At 41.8% G+C, this 21,342-nt stretch overlaps 1 protein-coding gene across 1 annotated transcript in view; it reads left to right on the top strand.

Moving 5' to 3' along the window:
• Nucleotides 1-21,342, top strand: part of nkain2 (sodium/potassium transporting ATPase interacting 2) — a 361,685-nt gene that overhangs the window by 287,620 nt on the left and 52,723 nt on the right. Inside the window, exon 4 of the mRNA XM_055635679.1 lies at nt 12,798-12,998. Within this exon, the coding sequence (XP_055491654.1) occupies nt 12,798-12,998 (201 nt within the window). The remainder of the gene's footprint in view (nt 1-12,797; nt 12,999-21,342) is intronic.

The following is a 21,342-nucleotide window of genomic DNA, read 5'->3' as shown; positions in this document are numbered from 1 at the left end:
CCAACTCTCCAGGACACTGCCCGGGACTGGGAAATGCAGGCTGATCTAGACCAGAAGCTCATCTTTCCATCAGAGATCATCACAACTAGTCTCAGGCCAGACCTGATCTTGTGGTCAACCTCACAGAAGTCCCTGTACATCGTGGAGTTAACTGTGCCTTGGGAGACTGCAGTTGGTGAAGCGCATGAACGCAAATGTCGGAAGTAGTCAGACTTAGCAGCCGAGGCAGAACCAGCCGGCTGGCATACCCAGGTGCTCCATGTAGAGGTTGGTTGTAGAGGCTTTGTAGCCATGTCAACAACCAGACTCCTGAAGGGAATGGGAGTTCGAGGACAGACCTTCCGGCCAGCCTTCAGGTCGCTGTCAGAGGCTGCTGAGCGAAGCAGCAACTGGATGTGGCTGAAGAGGAAGGACTCCAACTGGGCTGCAAAATGACCAGCAAGAGTGGAAAAATGGAGGGGAGCACACCTGGGATGCCAGGTGTTGCTGTTGACCCTTCTGAAGGTGTCTATGAACGAAACACCAAGGAAGGAGGGTGCTCACCTGATGACCCCAATGGAGTTTTTATCCCTACCCCCACTCAACTTATTAAGAAGGTGCCAATTATAGTAGGGATTGTAATATCTAGTCCTATAAGCTCAACTGATAAACTGGATAAATCCGGTGACTGCTGTGAAAGTGCAGCTGACAACTAGGGAAAGACCATGTGACGGCGTGGAAAGACAGCTGACAGGAGGATGGCATGGACTAGCTATCCATGATGGCAGGCTCCGTCACTGTGAATTATGAATAGGAGTCACCCCTCATGGCTACGAAAAATTCAAAGAGGAAAATACCGCCTGAGTCTGCGAGAGCGGGGGCGGAAGATGACTCATCGGATGACAACCCGTTAGCCGACCCTGGCATGAACACGGTGACAAAGATGATAATCGGCACGGCACGTACAGCATCATCTGCAGAACAAGTACTTCAAGTGTGTAGCTGCAGCTGGTCCAAGGTAACATCCATCAGAGGCCTAAAAATACATCAAGGGTGGATGATGTTCTTGAAGTAGGTGAGAGGGGACCTCGCATTGATCAGTATTTCCTGAGAGAAAGATCGAATCAGTCGAGTGAAGCTCAGCGGCAGGATACAACCCACAGTCCAACGAGCATCAATGCCCCAGTGGCCAAGGAGAGTATTCAAGCACAACGTCTGAGAACCCGGAATCCAGCCAGACGCAGCCTGCTTTGAAGAAGATGCAAGGCCACAGACATTATGTGAAGTGGCCAAAGTCCAGCAGCAAGAAAGAGTGGGCAACAATCGACGCAGACCTGAGTAATATCCTAGACGGACTTCAAGGAACTGTGGAGAAGAAACTGGAGAAAATGAGTGATCTGATCTACTCCTACGGAGCAGAAAGGTTCGGAAGGAGGAAACAACAGCCCCTCCCAAGCTCAGAAGGCAGCGGGAAATCGAGAAGGCAGTGAGATGGGGCCTGAGGAAACGGTGGAGGAAATCCTCACTGGAGGAAAGGGTGGACATCAACCTCCTGCATGCAGATCTAAAGGAATGCTTGGGAAGACTGCGGAGAGCAGAAACCCTCAGAACTCGACGCAAGAAGAAGGAGAGGGCAAGAACACCCTTGTACAAGGATCCCTTCAGATTTGTGAAAGGACTCATCACAAAGGAAAAGAGCGGGTCACTTAAGGTGTCAAAGAGGGAATTGGAGGATCACCTGAAATCAACGTTCACAGACAACCAAAGATTTGAGCAGAGGGTGATAACTCCAGACATGCCACCCATTCCTCAGCCAGAACATCAGTTGGATGTAGCGGTCGGGAAAGCCGTAAGGAAGGTAAGGTCAGCTTCAGCTCCATGACCTAACGGAGTTCCATACCGGCTGTACAAAAATGCTCAAAATGTTCTACAGTTCTTATGGAGGCAAATGAAGATAGCATGGAAAAAGCAAACCATCCCAAAAGCATGGCGAAGAGCAGGGGGAGTGGTGGGTGATCCCCAAGGAAAAAGATCTCAAACATCGACCAATTCCAGCAAATCAATCTCTTGAATGTTGAAGGGAAGATCTTCTTTAGCATTGGTGCTCAAAGGATGATAACCTACCTGAAACAGAACAACCTGATTGACACGTCGGTACAGAAAGCTGGTACACCAGGCTTCTCTGGATGCTTAGAGTACACAAGCATCAAATCCAGTCTGCAAAAAGGGAAGGAAGAGATCTTATTCCTGGACCTAGCCAATGCTTTTTGATCTGTTCCCCATTCTCTCCACTGGGCAGCCTTCGAGTTCTTCCATGTGCCAAAGACCATTACAAACCTGGTCAGAAACTACTTCCAAAATTTGCAATTCTGTATCACAACAACAGAATACACAACATCGTGGCAATCACTGGAAGTGGGAATAATGGCAGGTTGCACCATCTACCATCTAGCCTTCACCATGGTGATGGAAGTGATCATCCGAGCTTCCAAGTGGGTCGTAGAAGGAGAGCGGCTGCAGTCTGGACAGCGGCTACCTCCCATTCGTGCACACATGGATGACATGACCACCCTGACCTCAACCATTGCATGTACCAAGCGCCTGCTGGAAAAGCTTCATGCGAACATAACATGGGCCCGGATGAAGTTGAAACCCAGCAAATCCAGGAGCATATCCATCATCAGAGGAAAAATCGTAGACAAGCGATTCCACATTGATGAAACACCCATTTTGATGGTGTCAGAGCTGCCAGTCAAGAGTTTAGGATGGTGGTACAATGCAAGCCTCAAAGACTCAGGCCAGTGTGACCAACTGAGGGAAAAAAAAATCAAAGGCCTTGCTAGCATAGACAAGACCTCGCTTCCTGGTAAGCTGAAACTGTGGTGCCTGCAGTCTGGATTGCTCCCCCGTCTGATGTGGCCTCCGACGTTCTACGAGGTGCCCATCACCAAAGTTCCAGTGATGAGAAGGGTATTGGCACCAAGTTTGTGACTCAGCAATTCACAGAGCCTATTGCCAGTGCCAGTTCATGCTGGATAGCAGAAGATTTATAATGAATCCGAGTTCTGCAGGATAGCGTTCAGCAGGCTACCTGTGTTGTTCCTTCTTGATTCTTTGGAGATTCTTTCCAAACAGCTAGTGTTGCACTTTGCATTTTTCTGTTGCTAATGGCTGCAATGGAAAATAGATGCAAAGATCTTTTAAATCTAGATGTGGTTGAAATGTCATTGCAGGCATGAAAATTATAGCCTGTAGCCTTTACAACTGCTCTGAAGTCTGTGATTGCTTCCTGATAAACTTGGCACTTCAAGCTGCGTGACTTTTAACAAACTTCATTTTTCCATTCTGTCAAATGCAATTTATTTGAGTTCTATGGTTGTAAAATAACCTGTCTTTGTTGAGCGTGATCGTAGTAGAGTTACATTCTGGTCAAGGTTTTTCTTGTTGCAAATACTTTTGAGAATCGCATAACAAATGATTGCCTTAATCTTTTGGGTAGTGTACTAGTGTTGCTTCCAGGTTGATTGATTTTCTTCCATTTTATACAACATGTTTAGCTTTGTGGAGACACAAGGATCTGCTGGTGTTGGAATCTTGCATAGAACACAAAGTGCTGAAACAACTCAGTGGGTCAGGCAGCATCTTTGAAAGACATGAATAGGTGATGGCTTAGGTCGGGACCCTTCTTCAGAGTCTGAAGAAGTGCCCTGATCTGAAACGGCACCTATTCATGTCCTGCAGAGATGCTGCCTGACGTGCTAAGTTACTCCAGCACTTTATGCTCTGTTTAGTTTCATCATGTGCTAATTAACACACATATCATTATAATTTTGAATATTATATTTTATATAAAATGGTTTATAGTACTTCTTGGACTACATTATGTATTTTAAATTGCAGGATAAATAAAATAATTCCTAGTATGATTTATCATATATTTATATACAATAGCACATAAGAAGTTGAATAATCTCTCAAGAGACTTGTACTAGAAATGCTATGATTTTAGTACTTCTAATTGCCTGAAGAAAAAAATATTTACCAGCCTCTTGGATTTGCTTATAACTAACTCTACTACTGGAAAATACTTTCATTAAAATACGACCTGTTACAGTCCCCTGCCTGGATGATTGCATCATGTAGTAAAATCAGTTATTCAGTGGTTTGGTCTACTGCTGCAGTAACACATGAATTATAACAATGAATGTCTTTAAATGAGAGTGTAACACATTGAAAAATTGTATGAATAAAATATAAGATAGGCGGTGCAAAACCACATTTATTATATGAAACATTGTTTAATACAGTTCCTTTCATAAAAATTATACCAATGTTTCAAACTTAATTGTGTAATTTGAAGTATCAAATGAATTGATTTCAAGACAGTTTTTGAAAATGCAAAATCTTTCCGAATTAATGCCAGTTTTCTTTCCTTCTACAGCACAAAGAAATAAACAAATTAAAAATGTGAAAATGCATTGTGAAGTCAGTCAGTTTTGCAAGATTTGTTGATTTGCATAACTACTCACAATTTGAATTGGCAATATTTCATTTGTTTGTTTGCTCTAATACTGTGCAATGAATCAACAGACAGAGTTATAAACAGTAATTGGTACACGGTCTGCATTTTGTTTGGTTTCGTAATTGATATTTTATGATTAGGATGAATAATTTACATTGACTGGATATTAAGTTTGAGAACCATAATTACCTTTTAAACATAATTTTAACCTTTCATAAAGGCCTTGCTAGCATAGACAAGACCTCGCTTCCTGGTAAGCTGAAACTGTGGTGCCTGCAGTCTGGATTGCTCCCCCGTCTGATGTGGCCTCCGACGGTTCTACGAGGTGCCCATCACCAAAGTTCCAGTGATGAGAAGGGTATTGGCACCAAGTTTGTGACTCAGCAATTCACAGAGCCTATTGCCAGTGCCAGTTCATGCTGGATAGCAGAAGATTTATAATGAATCCGAGTTCTGCAGGATAGCGTTCAGCAGGCTACCTGTGTTGTTCCTTCTTGATTCTTTGGAGATTCTTTCCAAACAGCTAGTGTTGCACTTTGCATTTTTCTGTTGCTAATGGCTGCGATAGAAAATAGATGCAAAGATCTTTTAAATCTAGATGTGGTTGAAATGTCATTGCATGCATGAAAATTATAGCCTGTAGCCTTTACAACTGCTCTGAAGTCTGTGATTGCTTCCTGATAAACTTGGCACTTCAAGCTGCGTGACTTTTAACAAACTTCATTTTTCCATTCTGTCAAATGCAATTTATTTGAGTTCTATGGTTGTAAAATAACCTGTCTTTGTTGAGCGTGATCGTAGTAGAGTTACATTCTGGTCAAGGTTTTTCTTGTTGCAAATACTTTTGAGAATCGCATAACAAATGATTGCCTTAATCTTTTGGGTAGTGTACTAGTGTTGCTTCCAGGTTGATTGATTTTCTTCCATTTTATACAACATGTTTAGCTTTGTGGAGACACAAGGATCTGCTGGTGTTGGAATCTTGCATAGAACACAAAGTGCTGAAACAACTCAGTGGGTCAGGCAGCATCTTTGAAAGACATGAATAGGTGATGGCTTAGGTCGGGACCCTTCTTCAGAGTCTGAAGAAGTGCCCTGATCTGAAACGGCACCTATTCATGTCCTGCAGAGATGCTGCCTGACGTGCTAAGTTACTCCAGCACTTTATGCTCTGTTTAGTTTCATCATGTGCTAATTAACACACATATCATTATAATTTTGAATATTATATTTTATATAAAATGGTTTATAGTACTTCTTGGACTACATTATGTATTTTAAATTGCAGGATAAATAAAATAATTCCTAGTATGATTTATCATATATTTATATACAATAGCACATAAGAAGTTGAATAATCTCTCAAGAGACTTGTACTAGAAATGCTATGATTTTAGTACTTCTAATTGCCTGAAGAAAAAAATATTTACCAGCCTCTTGGATTTGCTTATAACTAACTCTACTACTGGAAAATACTTTCATTAAAATACGACCTGTTACAGTCCCCTGCCTGGATGATTGCATCATGTAGTAAAATCAGTTATTCAGTGGTTTGGTCTACTGCTGCAGTAACACATGAATTATAACAATGAATGTCTTTAAATGAGAGTGTAACACATTGAAAAATTGTATGAATAAAATATAAGATAGGCGGTGCAAAACCACATTTATTATATGAAACATTGTTTAATACAGTTCCTTTCATAAAAATTATACCAATGTTTCAAACTTAATTGTGTAATTTGAAGTATCAAATGAATTGATTTCAAGACAGTTTTTGAAAATGCAAAATCTTTCCGAATTAATGCCAGTTTTCTTTCCTTCTACAGCACAAAGAAATAAACAAATTAAAAATGTGAAAATACATTGTGAAGTCAGTCAGTTTTGCAAGATTTGTTGATTTGCATAACTACTCACAATTTGAATTGGCAATATTTCATTTGTTTATTTGCTCTAATACTGTGCAATGAATCAACAGACAGAGTTATAAACAGTAATTGGTACACGGTCTGCATTTTGTTTGGTTTCTTAATTGATATTTTATGATTAGGATGAATAATTTACATTGACTGGATATTAAGTTTGAGAACCATAATTACCTTTTAAACATAATTTTAACCTTTCATATACTAATGTTGGGCGGTGGGCGGCGCGGCTCTGGCCAGCAGCGGCCTCTGCAGTCTGTCCGCGTTTTATTTTTTTCTGTCTGTGTTTTAATGTAGTTTTTTTGTTATTTTTTTGTTGGGGTGTGTGTGTGGGGAGGGACCGGGGGGGAAACTTTTTAAATCTCTCCCTGCACTGGAGACCCGACCTTTTCTCGTCGGGTTTCCGTTGTCGTTGGGGCCGCAACGAGGAGCGGCCTCCAACAGGAAGAAGCCGGGGACTCTGGTGCTACAACTCACCGTCGCCGTCGCGGGGCTGGCCGAGTCCGGAGCGGGTGGAGCGGTGGAGGAGCGCTGCTGCTGTTGCTGCTGCTGCTGCTGCTGCTGCTGCTGCGGCCTGACCGGAGAGTCGGAGGCTCCAACGACAGGTCTGTGGACGGCGGCACCCTGGAGGGAGACCGCTTTTCAGGGCTCTCGCAACGGCGACTTCCCCCGCCCGAGTTGCGGGGTTGAAGAGCTCCTGGAGCGGGGCCTACATCACCGCCCCGCGCGGCTTGGAATGGCCGCGGGACTATGCGAGCGCACGCCGGGGTCTCTAACACCAAGACCCGGTGTGCGACCTCGCATCACCCGGCGTGGCTTTAATGGCCGCGGGACAATTGCCATCGCCAGCTGGGGGCTTTGACTTTGACTCTGACATCGGGGGGGGGAGAGTGCAGTGGAGAGATAAGTTTATTTGGCCTTCCATCACAGCAATGTGATGGATGTTTATGTAAATTATGTTGTGTCTTGGGTCTATGTATGTATGGCTGCAGAAACGGCATTTCGTTTGGACCTCAAGGGGTCCAAATGACAATAAATGTATCTTATCTTATCTTATCTTATCTTAAATTATTTTGCTATCATATCACAAATCAGTTCCATGGGAGAGAGGTTATAGTCTTCTTCGACAAAGCAGCTTGATGGCTGGAGGTCTTCAATTATATTGGGCTTTCTGCATCAGTCTGAAGCCTTAGTTTCAGTTCCTCAAACAGGACCAGGAAGGTTTCCCAGGACTCTAAATGTTTCCTTTTGTTAAATTTTAAGAATGCGGGGAATAATTTAGTTTGTTTATGGAGTACATTTCACAGTAGAACAGTGAGCTAGTATTTTGAAATTTGCACTTTATGTTTGCCTCTTCCCTATTATTTCACACATCAAGGAGGATAGAAGAATATATCATCAGTTGTTTCATAGAATTTACTTTGTATTCACTAGTTTTGTGCTTATGCTGCAGTGCGAGGAGAAACATTTTTAGCAGAAACCGTCCACCTTAAAATTCCATGGGCACAAAAGAATTGAAGGATCACAATTCCCTACGTTAGCTACATTTTATCATCACACAGTAGAAGTTTTTCCAGTGACATTGAATTCTGATGGAAATGTGTTAAGCAGAATTTGGAATAGAATCTTGATGCAGGAAATATGTCAATGAAAGCATCTTCCCCTCTCCCAGGTTACATCAGGCAAACAACTTGTTTTTTTAGGCAGTTTCTTGTGATTCTTTGGAAATATACCAAGTGCACTGCAGTAGCTGCATGTCACCTGGTCAGAGCAGACATTGATTTTGCCTAACGAACTAAACAATGATTGAAAATTCAGAGGGCTTAATTATTGAGCTCACCATCCCGGTGGAGTCAGGTTTGTATACATGTCCCATCATGTCTGTGCACACCATCAAACACCCATTTACACTGATACCACACAACCCATCAATTTCCTCCAGATTGTACCACACAATGGACCAATTTACAATTGCCAATTAACCACTGTTTGGGTTGTGGGCAGAAATTGTGGGTTGTGGGCAGAACCCAGAAGAAACTCATGCAGTCACAAGGTGATAATGCATATTCTACACCAACTGCACTGGAGGTCAAGATTGATCTTGGGTTGCTGGAGCTGTACAGGATGCACAAAGAGATTGATAACCTTGTCTCTTTGGACAATCCAAGGATACTCTCTCTCTCAGAATAGGAGGTTGCCAGATGCAATCTGTTGCTACAACATCACAAGACATTTTATTCATTATTTTATATTTATCCAATGTCTCCTTTACATTAGTACAAAATTAATTTCAAATGGTGACTATCTGTTACAGATATCAAACTGACCACTTATGAATCAAAGACATTTCAAAACTTGTATTCTTTCTCTTCAAATAACGTATTCAAATAATAATCAAAAACTAGAAATAAAAAGTGATATTGAAATAAATGAAAATTCAAATCAATGGAGTACCACTAGACAGCCCATGCTGCCAGTAAACCCAAACCTGCGTCGACAGACTGCTCCATTTCGGAGTTTACGGAGGTTAATAACGAGACATTACTTACCAGCGTCTCTGACCCTGGGTTGATTTGCTCACTGGAGCTTCAGCGAGGTTCCATTTGCAGACATTGTCTGTCAAGCTTGTCATATCTGTTAGATAGCTGATGTTGCTGGCCAACTCCTCTTGTAGTGGCTAGTCCGTCCCCGAGGGAACAGCAAATTTAGAGGCAAGAGCAGGCAGCTCTTCCTTATGCGATTCTCGCACATCATGCATTAAAGCATGGGATTCAGGCACATAGTCATGTTCGGACATGTTCGGAGTCAGATCCATACTGATCTCTGACATTCTCTTAGAGTGGGAGAAATATTGCACCCGATCCAGGCGTTGCCACATGCGTATGCCTCTCTGTGCATGCTTCCATAACACGGAGCATATTTTGTGACACCATCTCCGATAGTCTTTCGGGTGGGAGGAATATTCCAACCCTGAAACCAGGGAAGCTACAGGCATATGAGTTGAACTGCCTGTGCATGCTTCCGTAATACGGAGCATAATATTTGGCACCATCTCCATCACTTAATTCATCCGAGTGTGAGGACTTATGCAACCCCGAGCCAGGATCTGCCTCAGGCATGAGTGCATATACTTTAGCACCATCTCCATCACTCTGTTCATCCGAATGGGAGGAATATTGCAACCCTGAACCAGGAGCTGCTTCAGGCAAATGTGCATTTACTTTGGCACCATCTCCACCACTCCTTTCATCTGAGTGGGAGGAATATTCCAACCCTGAGCCAGGGGTTGCTGCCTGACATGCCTTCGTAACACTGAGCATTTCTTGTGCCACCATCTGATACATCAGATGTTCTAATTGAGACAAACGCCCAACCATACCTGCCATAGATGTCCCAAATCATCCGACAAGACTTGTCACAGACTTGGCTTTGACTTTGCTCCGACTCAGGGTTGTCAGGCTTCTCCCTTCAGAAGCCGGACCGGGACTAGCTGTGCAGATCGGTGCTCTGTTGGTATCATCAATATAATTACCAGACAGGTTGCACCTGCTAGTGACTCCGAGTCCTTGCTCCCTTATGGAGCCCCAACGGAGTATTACAGAGAAGGACTGGAGCGCCTCTGGCCCCCATATGACTCGGATGAGCCGGTGTTATAATCGGACTCACCTCTTCCCGATAGTCAGCTAGACAGAATGGGAGAAATACCGCAACCCTGCCAGGTGTTGTTCATATGATTAAAAGAAGCATGTCCCCATTAAATGTGAGGTGTTACACCTTGGCAGGACAAATCAAAATAGGACGTACATGGTAAATGGTAGGGAATTGAAGAATACAGTTGAACAGAGGGATCTGGGAATAACCGTGCATAGTTCCTTGAAGGTGGAATCTCATATAGATAGGGTGGTAAAGAAAGCTTTAGGTATGCTAGCCTTTATAAATAAGAGCATTGAGTATAGAAGCTGGGATGTAATGTTAAAATTGTACAAGGCATTGGTGAGACCAAATCTGGAGTATGGTGTACAATTTTGGTCGCCCAATTGTAGGAAGGATGTCAACAAAATAGAGAGAGTACAGAGGAGATTTACTAGAATGTTGCCTGGGTTTCAACAACTAAGTTATAGAGAAAGGTTGAATAAGTTAGGTCTTTATTCTCTGGAGCACAGACGGTTAAGGGGGGACTTGATAGAGGTCTTTAAAATGATGAGAGGGATAGACAGAGTTGATGTGGACAAGCTTTTCCCTTTGAGAATAGGGAAGATTCAAACAAGAGGACATGACTTCAGAATTAAAGGACAGAAGTTTAGGGGTAACATGAGGGGGAACTTCTTTACTCAGAGAGTGGTAGCGGTGTGGAATGAGCTTCCAGTGGAAGTGGTGGAGGCAGGTTCGATGGTATCATTTAAAAATAAATTGGATAGGCATATGGATGAGAAGGGAATGGAGGGTTATGGTATGAGTGCAGGCAGGTGGGACTAAGGGAAAATAATTATTCGGCACGGACCTGTAGGGCCGAGATGGCCTGTTTCCGTGCTGTAATTGTTATATGGTTATATGGTTAAATCAGAGATTCGACTGCTTTATCGATATGCAGATAGTTGGAGTCTTTTATAACAGAATTTCCAACAGTCCCCTCTAGTGAGTGGAAATTGCCATGATGCCACTAGGTGTAGCTCCCACAGATGTCTGATAGGCACAGCTCAAAAAGGCTTCCTAAGCCAGGAGCTCTGGACTGCAATGGCAAGACCAATTTCACTACACCATTCGTGTACGTGACAAAAAATGTCCTTTGTAATTATCATTTTAATGTAAACTTTATTGGCATGATAAGATATATCGTTACATTGCCAAAGAATTAAACATGATTTGTGAATGCTATCGACTACGATAGTCACAAACGTGACCGAGTGGCAACTGCTATTGATGCCAACTCTATTTATAGCTGCCCAAAAATAAAACATACACTATGTGTTGCTGCAGCATTGCTGTTGGTGCTACTGCAGCTGAGCTTACCTGAGCGGTAGCTCCTGGTCGCGGCTATTTTATGAACCCTACATGAACTCCGCAATTTATGAACCCTAGCTCCTTACGAAGCCCCCACGGCTGCCTGCAAATCTGGCTGCCTGCTCCCGTTCGGAGCTCTGATGCCGGCAGCCGTCATCCCATCTCCTATGGAGCCCCACAGCGGCCTGCAATTTCAGCCGCCTGCTCCCGTGCGGAGCTCGAACGACAGCTGCCACAATCCCAGCTCCTATGGAGCCCCACGGCGGTCTCCAATTTCAGCCACCTGCTCGCGTGCGGAGCTCGAACGGCAGTAACCGCAAAATTGCGTACCTTATGGAGCTTCCACGGCAGCCTAAACTGTGGTCGCCTCCATAAAGCTACCGGGCCCGCTATTGGAGCGGCCCGCTGGAAACAAAATTGACTTACCTGTCAGAGCAGTTCGAACAGCTCCGACACGCGCGCCATGCGTTAGATGTATTGACGCGCATGCAGGCTGGTGGGCTCTTCATGTAATCGCTCACGTGACTTCAAAATAAAATCAAACATCACTATGGAACCTGTAAAAGTGCAAATGGCATCTTTCTGAAGTTTGAATCATTTACCACTCAACTTTATTAATATGCTGTTTGCTAATCGCCCTCCCACTTAATGATCCTCCACTGATCCTTCTGGTATTTAAGTTGCAACAAAATGTTTGCTAACCCAAAGTCTCCTTCTGCAAGTCATATTCAGCACTTTAGTAATATTCAGCTGTAAGCTCCTTTTGTTAGTTTTACCATTGTGCTGAGCAAACAAGACATGCCCATTGCCGACAGGCTCAGATAATATGGCCCTTAATGTGTCAATTATTGTGCAACGGTAAATAGACAAGTGAATGCTGAACAGTGTCCAAGGCCCAAATGAAGTGTTATTACTGTTGGTACGTAATTGTACTTAATGAATATAACTCCAGAATCAAAGTAACCTATGCATAATTATGTTGCCTGTGGAAAAACAAACCAGGTTCTCAACCTAACCTCAATATTTTTTTGTGATTTACACAATGTACCGTAATGACATTCTTGTTGAATGTACAATATCTTTCCGTTGTTGATGCCCATTTGCATCTAATTGCTGATGGATATGACTGGAATCTATGATTTTATTTTAAATAATAACACAAAGAACAAATCACTCTTTTGCCACCGAATACTATATCGGAGGACGAATATCAAAATAATGGGATGTATAGAAATTAATAAACTATTTAATTAGCATTATTATGTACATGGTCAACGATGTGGTCAACTGAACTTAATAATAGCGATAGATAAGCAGACTTGATCACATAATTCAACAACTGCTTCAAACCATCATGTTTTCTGTTCCAGGATACCAACCTGATTATGACCTTTAACATATCCAAGCATCGTTCTTGGTGGATGGAGAATGGACCAGGATGTGTGGTGGTGACAATAACTGACCTGCCGGAATGGGTACCAGAGGACCATCGTTACATTTACGTCAGAGGATGCCTGCTAGGATACCAGTATATAGAAGTGGCACATAGTTCACTGCAGGTTATCTTTGCTGTAAGTACTTCCAGTGACTTTCGACAGTTCATTTAATATTATTTATGTGAAAGATTCACAAATGCATTTGCTATAACTTTGGCAGAAGCTATTCTGAGAAAAGAGTCTTTTAGTTTTAGTTTTTTTTAGTTTCAGAGATACAGCGCGGAAACAGGCCTTTCAGCGCCCGGAGCCCGCACCGACCAGCAATCCCCACACATCACACTATCCTACATACATTAGGGACCAGTTTACATTTATACCAGGCCAATTAACCTACAAACCTGTACATCTTTGGAGGGTGGGAGGAAACCAAAGATCTCTGAGAAAACTCACACAGATCATGGGGAGAATGTACAAACTCCATACAGACAGCACCCGTAGTCAGGATCGAACCCGGGTCTCTGGCGTTGTAAGACAGTAGCTCTACCACTACGCCACCATGCCACCTACCAGATTATGGCCTTTACTTCATTTTCTGGGGATCTTGCAGTTACTTCAGCAAGGATGCATCAGTCATATGGGGAAATTGGCTTCCATTCCACCAGAAATCTAGCCCTCATGTCTCAGAGCTTACCTAATGGAATGGACTGAAGAAAATAACAAATTGGGTTTTTTTGTTGAGAGTTCTAAGTGAGATTCTTGCATAATTGGAATAAGGAATTTTGACAGAATAATGGAATTTAGAGAGTTGAAAAGATTTTTTTAATTATTCCAATCGGCAAAAGTAGTTACGTAAAATGAGAATTTAGTTATCTAAGCTGTGGAAAAAAGGAAATTCTCAGACAGGTAAGTGATTCTGTAATCTTAGAAATGATGAATCAGCTGTTGGGATTGTTCTTTCTGCTGTGACATTCTGGCTGGGCCAAATTAGAATCAATATTATATTAGTCACATACTTCCTTTAATAATAACTATCAAAATATTATCCTCTCTGGGAATGGTTACTTTAACACCAAGTTATCACGGGGTGCTTGTGATAATGGACTGTCCTTCCAGATCTACTCATGAACCTATTCCTTTGATATAAACTCTCTTCTCCATTACGACCTTGTGATCGACTGGGCCTATATTCACTGGAATTTAGAAGGATGAAAGGATATTGTATAGATACATAAAGGGATACATATTAAGAGATACGACAGGTTAGATGCCATGAGAAATGTTATTGATGTTGGGCGAGTCCAGAACCAGGGGTTACAGTTTAAGAATAATGGGCAGGCCATTTAGGCCTGAGATGAGGAAATACCTTTTCACCCAGAGAGTTGTGAATCTGTGGGATTCGCTGCCACAGAAGGCAGTGGAGGCCAATGCACTGGATGTATTCAAGAGACCGGTATATTCAAGAGTTAGATATAGCTCTTAGGGCTAATGGAATCAAGGGATATGGGGGAAAAAAGCAGGAATGGGGGTACTGATTCTGGATGATCAGCCATGATCATATTGAATGGCAGTGCTAGCTCAAAGGGCCAAATGCCTGCTCCTGCACCTATTTTCTATGTTTCTGTGATCTAGGGTGTGATCTATTGGGTCACCATTGCTTTCTGTCATATCTGGCATCACTCTGTTGCCATCATACTCACTTTTCTTCCCCAAACATTAATAGTGGCAAGTCTTGGTAATATAATATCTGTCATAGTGGCCTGTCAGTCATTTTATATTAATTTTACTTACTATTATTAACATTAAATTATATTCCTGAACCATTTTGCCTGTTCCATGAACGACATCTGCAAATTCATTTGTAAAATGGTGCTTAAATAGGGGACCTTTATCAATTCTATCTATTATTCTATGCTACTTCCAAGTCTACTATGATGATCTCCACCTTGGATTTCTTTAGATTCTTTGGGAGTTTACCACTTTCAGAGAATATCTCTCAGCATGCTTCTTGTTGTGCATAGACACCTTTTGTCTAATTGGTTTTAATGCCATAGCCTCAGGGTTGATGTCCTGCTTTAGGATTACATTGTTTATTATTGCTCCCATGTTAAGTATAAATGTTATTAGTTGTGTATAATGAAATAGTCCTTGCCAATGTTTCATTTTTAGGCAGATTACAATATGCCATAATGTATCCGATATGTTCTTCAGGGTCTCATTTGAGTGTTTTACGTGCTGGTTCAATTCTTATTTCTCTGTTCTCTGCTCCACTAGCTATGGCTCAATTGTAAATGCAAGGTTTTCCCGTCATTACTTCCAGTCTTTAAATGGTTTACTTGCTAAAACATTTGCAGCTTGGGAAACTTGTATTTGCTTCATTGTGCAATACTTAAGGTGAAACATAAAACATTTGTGTTCTGCAGCCTGCATTTATATGTAATTTGGATTGTGAGGAATCACATCTGCCATTTGGTACTCCCATACAACATCCAAATGTCATCAACCAGTACTTTGATACAGTATCTTCTCCCCTTCCTTGTCTAAGTTACTAAGGTAATCATTTAAACTAACAACCTCAGATATTTTGTTTGAAGAAGAATTTATAGAAAGCCAGACAGCATTTTCCAGCTGTGTACCCACTCCACAGAGCTAGCCAGCTTCCAGCTATTTCTACACTAAAATAGTGTTTCAATTACACAGAGAGCAGTTGTCACCTGCTGCAATTCTTAAAGAGGAAGTGAAAAATATATGTGATATGCTGAGCTGAGAGCAAGCTGTGAGCACTTTATTCACCAGTTCATCTCATACCGCTATACCGGCAGTTTGTGATTACCTGCACTGAAGGGATCTTCACAATTCTGGGTTGGTGGTGCTTTGTCAATCCCATCTGCTGTCCCATTCTACTTCCAATTAATGGAATGATACTTAAACATTATTGCAACAGAGGCCAGTCAGTCATGTAACATAATCCTTTAAAAATTAGCTACCATACAGAAAAATCATTGCACACAACTAATATTACATATAAAACGGGTACAAACAATGGAAATTATGCCCAATGATGCTTTTCTATTTTCTAAAACATTGTAATTCTATTTTAATTCCTTGAAGTAGGCATACTATTTTGCTTCCATCAGCCTCTCACTGTATTCCAGAATAATTTAGAAATACTTCTGGAAATAAAGCATTCACAATGCTGTGCCATTCTGTGTGATTGTGGCTGATCATCCAAATTTGGTATCCTGTTACACCTTTCCCCCATATCCTTTGAACCCTGTCACTGTAAGAACAATATCTGGCTGCTTCATGAATATATTTAATGACTTGGCTTCATCTGCTTTGTGGTAAAGAATTCCAAGGGAAGAAATTTATCATCATCACAGTCCTAAATGATCTATCCTTTATCTTAAGACTATGATTCATTGTCCAGCACTCTGCAGCCATTTGGAACATTGGTTTTTTTTTCAGTTTCTACTAGAGCACCTCTTATTCTTTAAACTCCAATGAATAAAAGCCTGAATTACCCAATTTCTCTTAAGATGCATCGGAAGGCTTTAGAATAAATTTATTTTAACATCTGAGTTATTGAACATTCTTCCAAGGGAAAAACAATTAAGCCCACGGTTCTAGAAGATTTAAAATATTAGTATACCTACAAGTTAGGAGCCAATCTGGTGCAGGATAACATGCATGCTAACAGCATTGAAAACAGCATTGAAAACACACAACATAAAGATTTTATAACCAATTGATGAGAACAAGATTCTGCAGTTCGGCCAGTTCCAGATGTGAATGACGATAGACAGTAAGATTAGAACAGTCACAAAATGGGTTTGGCGACTCATATTAAATGAAATCCCAAGGCTTTTTATACCTACATTAAATATAAGAGGTTAATCAGGGAGAAGGTAGGACTGCTCAAGGATAAAGGAGGGAGCTTGAGCTTGTAGTCTGGGAATGTAGGTGAGGTACTAAATGAATACTTTGCATCTATTTTCACCAAGGAGAAGGACAGTAAGATCATTATGGAGAATACTAATATGCAAGGACAGTTTGAGATTAAGAAGGAGGAGGTATTGTTTCCGTTTAGTTTACTGTCACGTGTACCGAGGTAGAGTGAAAAGCTTTTTGTGCATGTGAACCGGTCAGCAGAAAAACAATACATGATTACAATCAATCTATTTACAGTATACATGATAAGGAAATAATGTTTAGTGTAAGGCAAAGCCAGCAAAGTCCAATTAAGGATAGTCCGAAGGTCACCAAAGAGGTAGATAGTAGTTCAGTATTGCTCTCTGGTTGTGGTAGGATGATTCAGTTGCCTGATAACTGCTGGGAGGAAACTGTCCCTGAATCTGGTGGTGTGCATTTTCACACTTCTATACATTCTGCCTGATAGGAGAAGGGAGAAGAGAGTGGCCAGTGTGTGACTTGTCCTTGATTATGCTCCTGACCTTGCCAAGGTAGCTTGAGGTATAAATGGAGTCAATGGAACTCAATGGAACACAAACAATAGGTTTGTGTGATGGTCTGGGCTGTGTTCACAATTCACTGCAATTTCTGGTGGTCTAGGATGGAGCTGTTCCCAAACCAAGCTGTGATGCATCCTGATAAAATGTTTTGTATGGTGCATCTGTAGATGTTGGTGAAAGTTGTAAGGGACATACCAAACATCCAAAGCCTTTTAGGGAGGTGGAGGCATCGGTGTGTTTTCTGGATCATTGCTTCAATATGGGTGGTCCATGAGAAGTTGTTGGTCATATTGACTCCTAGGAATTTGAAGTTTTCAGCTATCTCTACTTTGTCACATTCAATGCAATGGGGTATGTGTACCGCTTTGCTTCCTGGAACTCTTGAAGAACATCAAGGGGGGTGAATTCCAAGGACTTGAAAAGATCTATTCCTGGTTATTGAGAGAGACAAGAGACGAGATAGAGGAAGATCTTTGCATCTTCTGTAACTGCAGGTGAGGTGCCAGAGGACTGGAGAGTAGCTAAAGTTGTTACTTTGTTTAAAAAGGGGAATGGAGAGAATCCAGGGAATTATAGGCCGGTGAGTCCCACATCAGTGGTAGGGGATCTATTGGCGAGGATTCTTTGGGATAAGATTTACCCCCATTCAGAAGAGAATGGGTTAATTAAGGACAGTCATCGTGGCTTTATACACAGCACGTCACGTCTTACTAATTTGATGGTTTTTGGAGGTGGTGACAAAGGTAATGGATGAGGAAAGAGCAGTGGATGTGGTCTACATGGATTTTAGTAAGGCATTTAATTAACCCCCCCCCGCCCCACGGTAGGCTGATTAAAGAAATTAAGATGCACGGGATTAACATTGATTTGGTTATAAGGGCTCAGAGTCAGGGCATTGTGTATGAGAGTCAGGAAGCCATGATGCAACTTTATAAACCTTTGGTTAGGCAGCATTTGGAATATTGCATGCAGTTACAAGAAGGATGTGGAGGCTCTGAAACTCCAGATGTGGTGGGGAGACCTGATAGAAGTATATCAAATTATGTGAGACACAGATAGAATAGACAGTCAGAAGCTTTCACCCAGAATGGGAAATTAGATACTAGAGAGCAGCACTTTAAGGTGAAAAGGGCAAAGTTCAAATGAGATGTGCATTGGCAAATATTTTACACAGAGGGTGGTGCATGCCTGGAATACAATGCCAGATGTAGTGGTGGAGGCAGATACGATAGTGGAATTTAAGAGACTTTTGAAAGGGCACATAGATAGGCAGGTAAAGGAGCATATGAATTATGTGAAGGCAGATAAGAGTTAGACATTCCATCATGTTTGGCACAGATATTGTGGGTTGAAGGATCTGTTCCTGTGCTGTATTTTATATTCCGTGTCAAGCTTCATTTCCCATGCATATTTTGCATCAATTAATGGTTTAGTCACTGAAGAAGTGGTGATTATGATGAGTCGATTGATATTTGTCAGATAAGCAAAGTTTTCAATGAGAAATGTCGCCAGTGTGGCTGCAAAGAAGATATAGGAATAATGGGAATAATGTTTTTTCAAGAGGGCATCAGACTGCTTATAAAATAAATGAGGATTATGCTGTCTGATATGTGGCATTTTGGATGAAAACAACACACTATGCAATATCTTTACTTTCTGCTCATTTGCTAAGTTGTGCCCTCTAGTCACTTCTTTCATTTTCCAATTGCCTCAGGACATAATTAAATTACTTCATGAAACTTATGTTTCTGATGTGATTGAAGTAGAAATTAAGATGGCAGAACTATGGAGATGGGATTTTAAAGTTAATCTAAAATAAAACCGTCTGCCTAAATTTTAACAAACATCAAAAACATATGATGCATATATACTTCTTGATTTATGCTGTATTAAATTCTTAATGTTGCCTTGTCATGGACAGGTTAAATATAGTTCTTGTTTCTGCTCTGATATCCCGTCAGAGTAATGGTTTGTTGTAAATACTAACATAAGTAATGTTACTACTGCTCTTTTTAATGAAGTTGGCAAGTTTCAAATTTGCTTTGTCGGTAGTAACATTGGCACATTTAATACAAACATCTGCATTGACATACAAACTAAGATCCAAACTACATATCTTATCCAATAAATCGTATCAACTGTCGTAGAAAGCCGTGGACTTTAATCTAACAACAAAAATCGCCAGTCATTCATCAGCCAGTTTGAGCCTCATAGATTTGCATGTACAATACATCAGTGGAATTGAGAACCAATCAATATCTGGTTCAGGACACCAACAGCACTCATGGATCCACTGAGCACCTCCTCTACTAAGTGCTAACAGTTGAGTTTATTGTGTATAAAGTAACACTGCTTTTGAGTTATTTGCCCTCATATCACTGCCCATGTCCCTCTATAAATATTATGCATGAGGGAACTCTAACATCTACACAGAATGTTGTCGGCGGAAGAGTACCCACAAGAGAGATGAGTATTCACCCCACCTATTCTGAGCTTGAAGCCTGATGTGAAACCTAATTTACTCAATGCTCCCAAATTGAGCTATTGAAACAGTTCACATTTGGCATTATCATAGCTTAGTAGTGCACAGGAACTAGCTCAAGATATATGCGCTGACAATGATACCAGTTTAACTGCACATCTACCTATATGTGATCTACCTATATAGATCTACCTATATGTGATCTATGCCCCTCAATTCGCTGCCTGTGCTTGTGTCTGTCTAAATGCCTCTTAAATGCAGGAAAGGGGAGCAATCTTAGCGCATGGGTCCATTAAATCACAATGAAAATCTTTTGGCAATGTATGCGCAGCAGTCACGGTGGAAAAAGCAATTAATTCAGAAATGTATTTGCACAAATTTTAGGGGAATGGAACTTCCTTATCTATATTACTAAAAGTAAGATCTTGACCGCTTTTGACTAACTGCAATATGATTTCCGAGAGAACCCCGCCACCTACGGCAGTGATCTTTGGCCACCTCGCTCAGAGCCCCCCTCCGCCGGACTGGACCAGAGGATTTTTCCCATCAATGAAAAATCAGAGAAATATTAATGTTTTAAAAAATATTGCCATTCTCTCTGCTGCCCCTGCTGGTGGGAAGGGAGAGGGACTATAAAACTCGGAAGTGGTGTGGCTCACTCAGTCTCTGCAAGATGGAGGAAGCGAGAGGGTCACATCTCTCTGAGCTCTGAATAACACTGAACACATGTCTACTCAACTGTGAGTGCCCTTAATGTGGTTTGAAAATGGAAAATATGGTTGGTTTGAAGTAAAAAGGCATTGCAAATGGTTGTTTCGGTGTTTTGGGTTGAAGTAAAAGGGCACTGCAAATGGTTGTTTGGGGGGTTTGGGTTGAAGTAAAAAGGCACTGCAAAGGGTTGTTTGGGGGTTTTGGGGGTTTGAATGTGGTGGCCTTGTACCCTGCATGAAATGGTATGAAACTGCATTTGTATGTGGTGTCGTTGCACCCTGCATGAAATGCGTTGAAACTGCATTTGAATTTGGTGGCCTTGCACCCTCCTTGAAATGGTATGACACTGCACTTGAATTTGGTGGCCTTGCACCCTGCTTGAAGTGGTATGAAACTGCACTTGAATTTTGTGGCCTTGCACCCTGCTTGAAATGGTAGGAAAATGGATTTGAATTTGGTGGCCTTGCACTCTGCTTGAAATGGAATTTCAAGGAATAGCCATGAGTCAACTACCAGCCGTGAGTGAGCTGCCAGCACATCAGGTTTGAGGGACTGAGCTGCCACCCCAAGAATCCATTTGGCCCACAATGTCCATACTAGTCTTCTGGAGACCAGTAGTCCCTGCAGCCAACAACACCCACACCAGCATTCCAGAAAGCCCCCCCTCCCACTGGCCACCAATATTGGAATTGGTGGCGAGGTGGAATATTGCGTCGGGAGACCAGCCCTCCCGTGTGAACATGGGACCCAACGGGTCCCACTTAGTCTAGTACTATTTAAAAAAGTTCTGAACAGTTCATGATGTTCGGCAGCATTG

Source organism: Leucoraja erinacea, chromosome 5 (assembly GCF_028641065.1).
Source record: "Leucoraja erinacea ecotype New England chromosome 5, Leri_hhj_1, whole genome shotgun sequence".
NCBI classification, from domain to species: domain Eukaryota; kingdom Metazoa; phylum Chordata; class Chondrichthyes; order Rajiformes; family Rajidae; genus Leucoraja; species Leucoraja erinaceus.
Note: the sequence above shows the minus strand (reverse complement) of the source record. Positions and strands in the feature narration are given on the sequence as shown.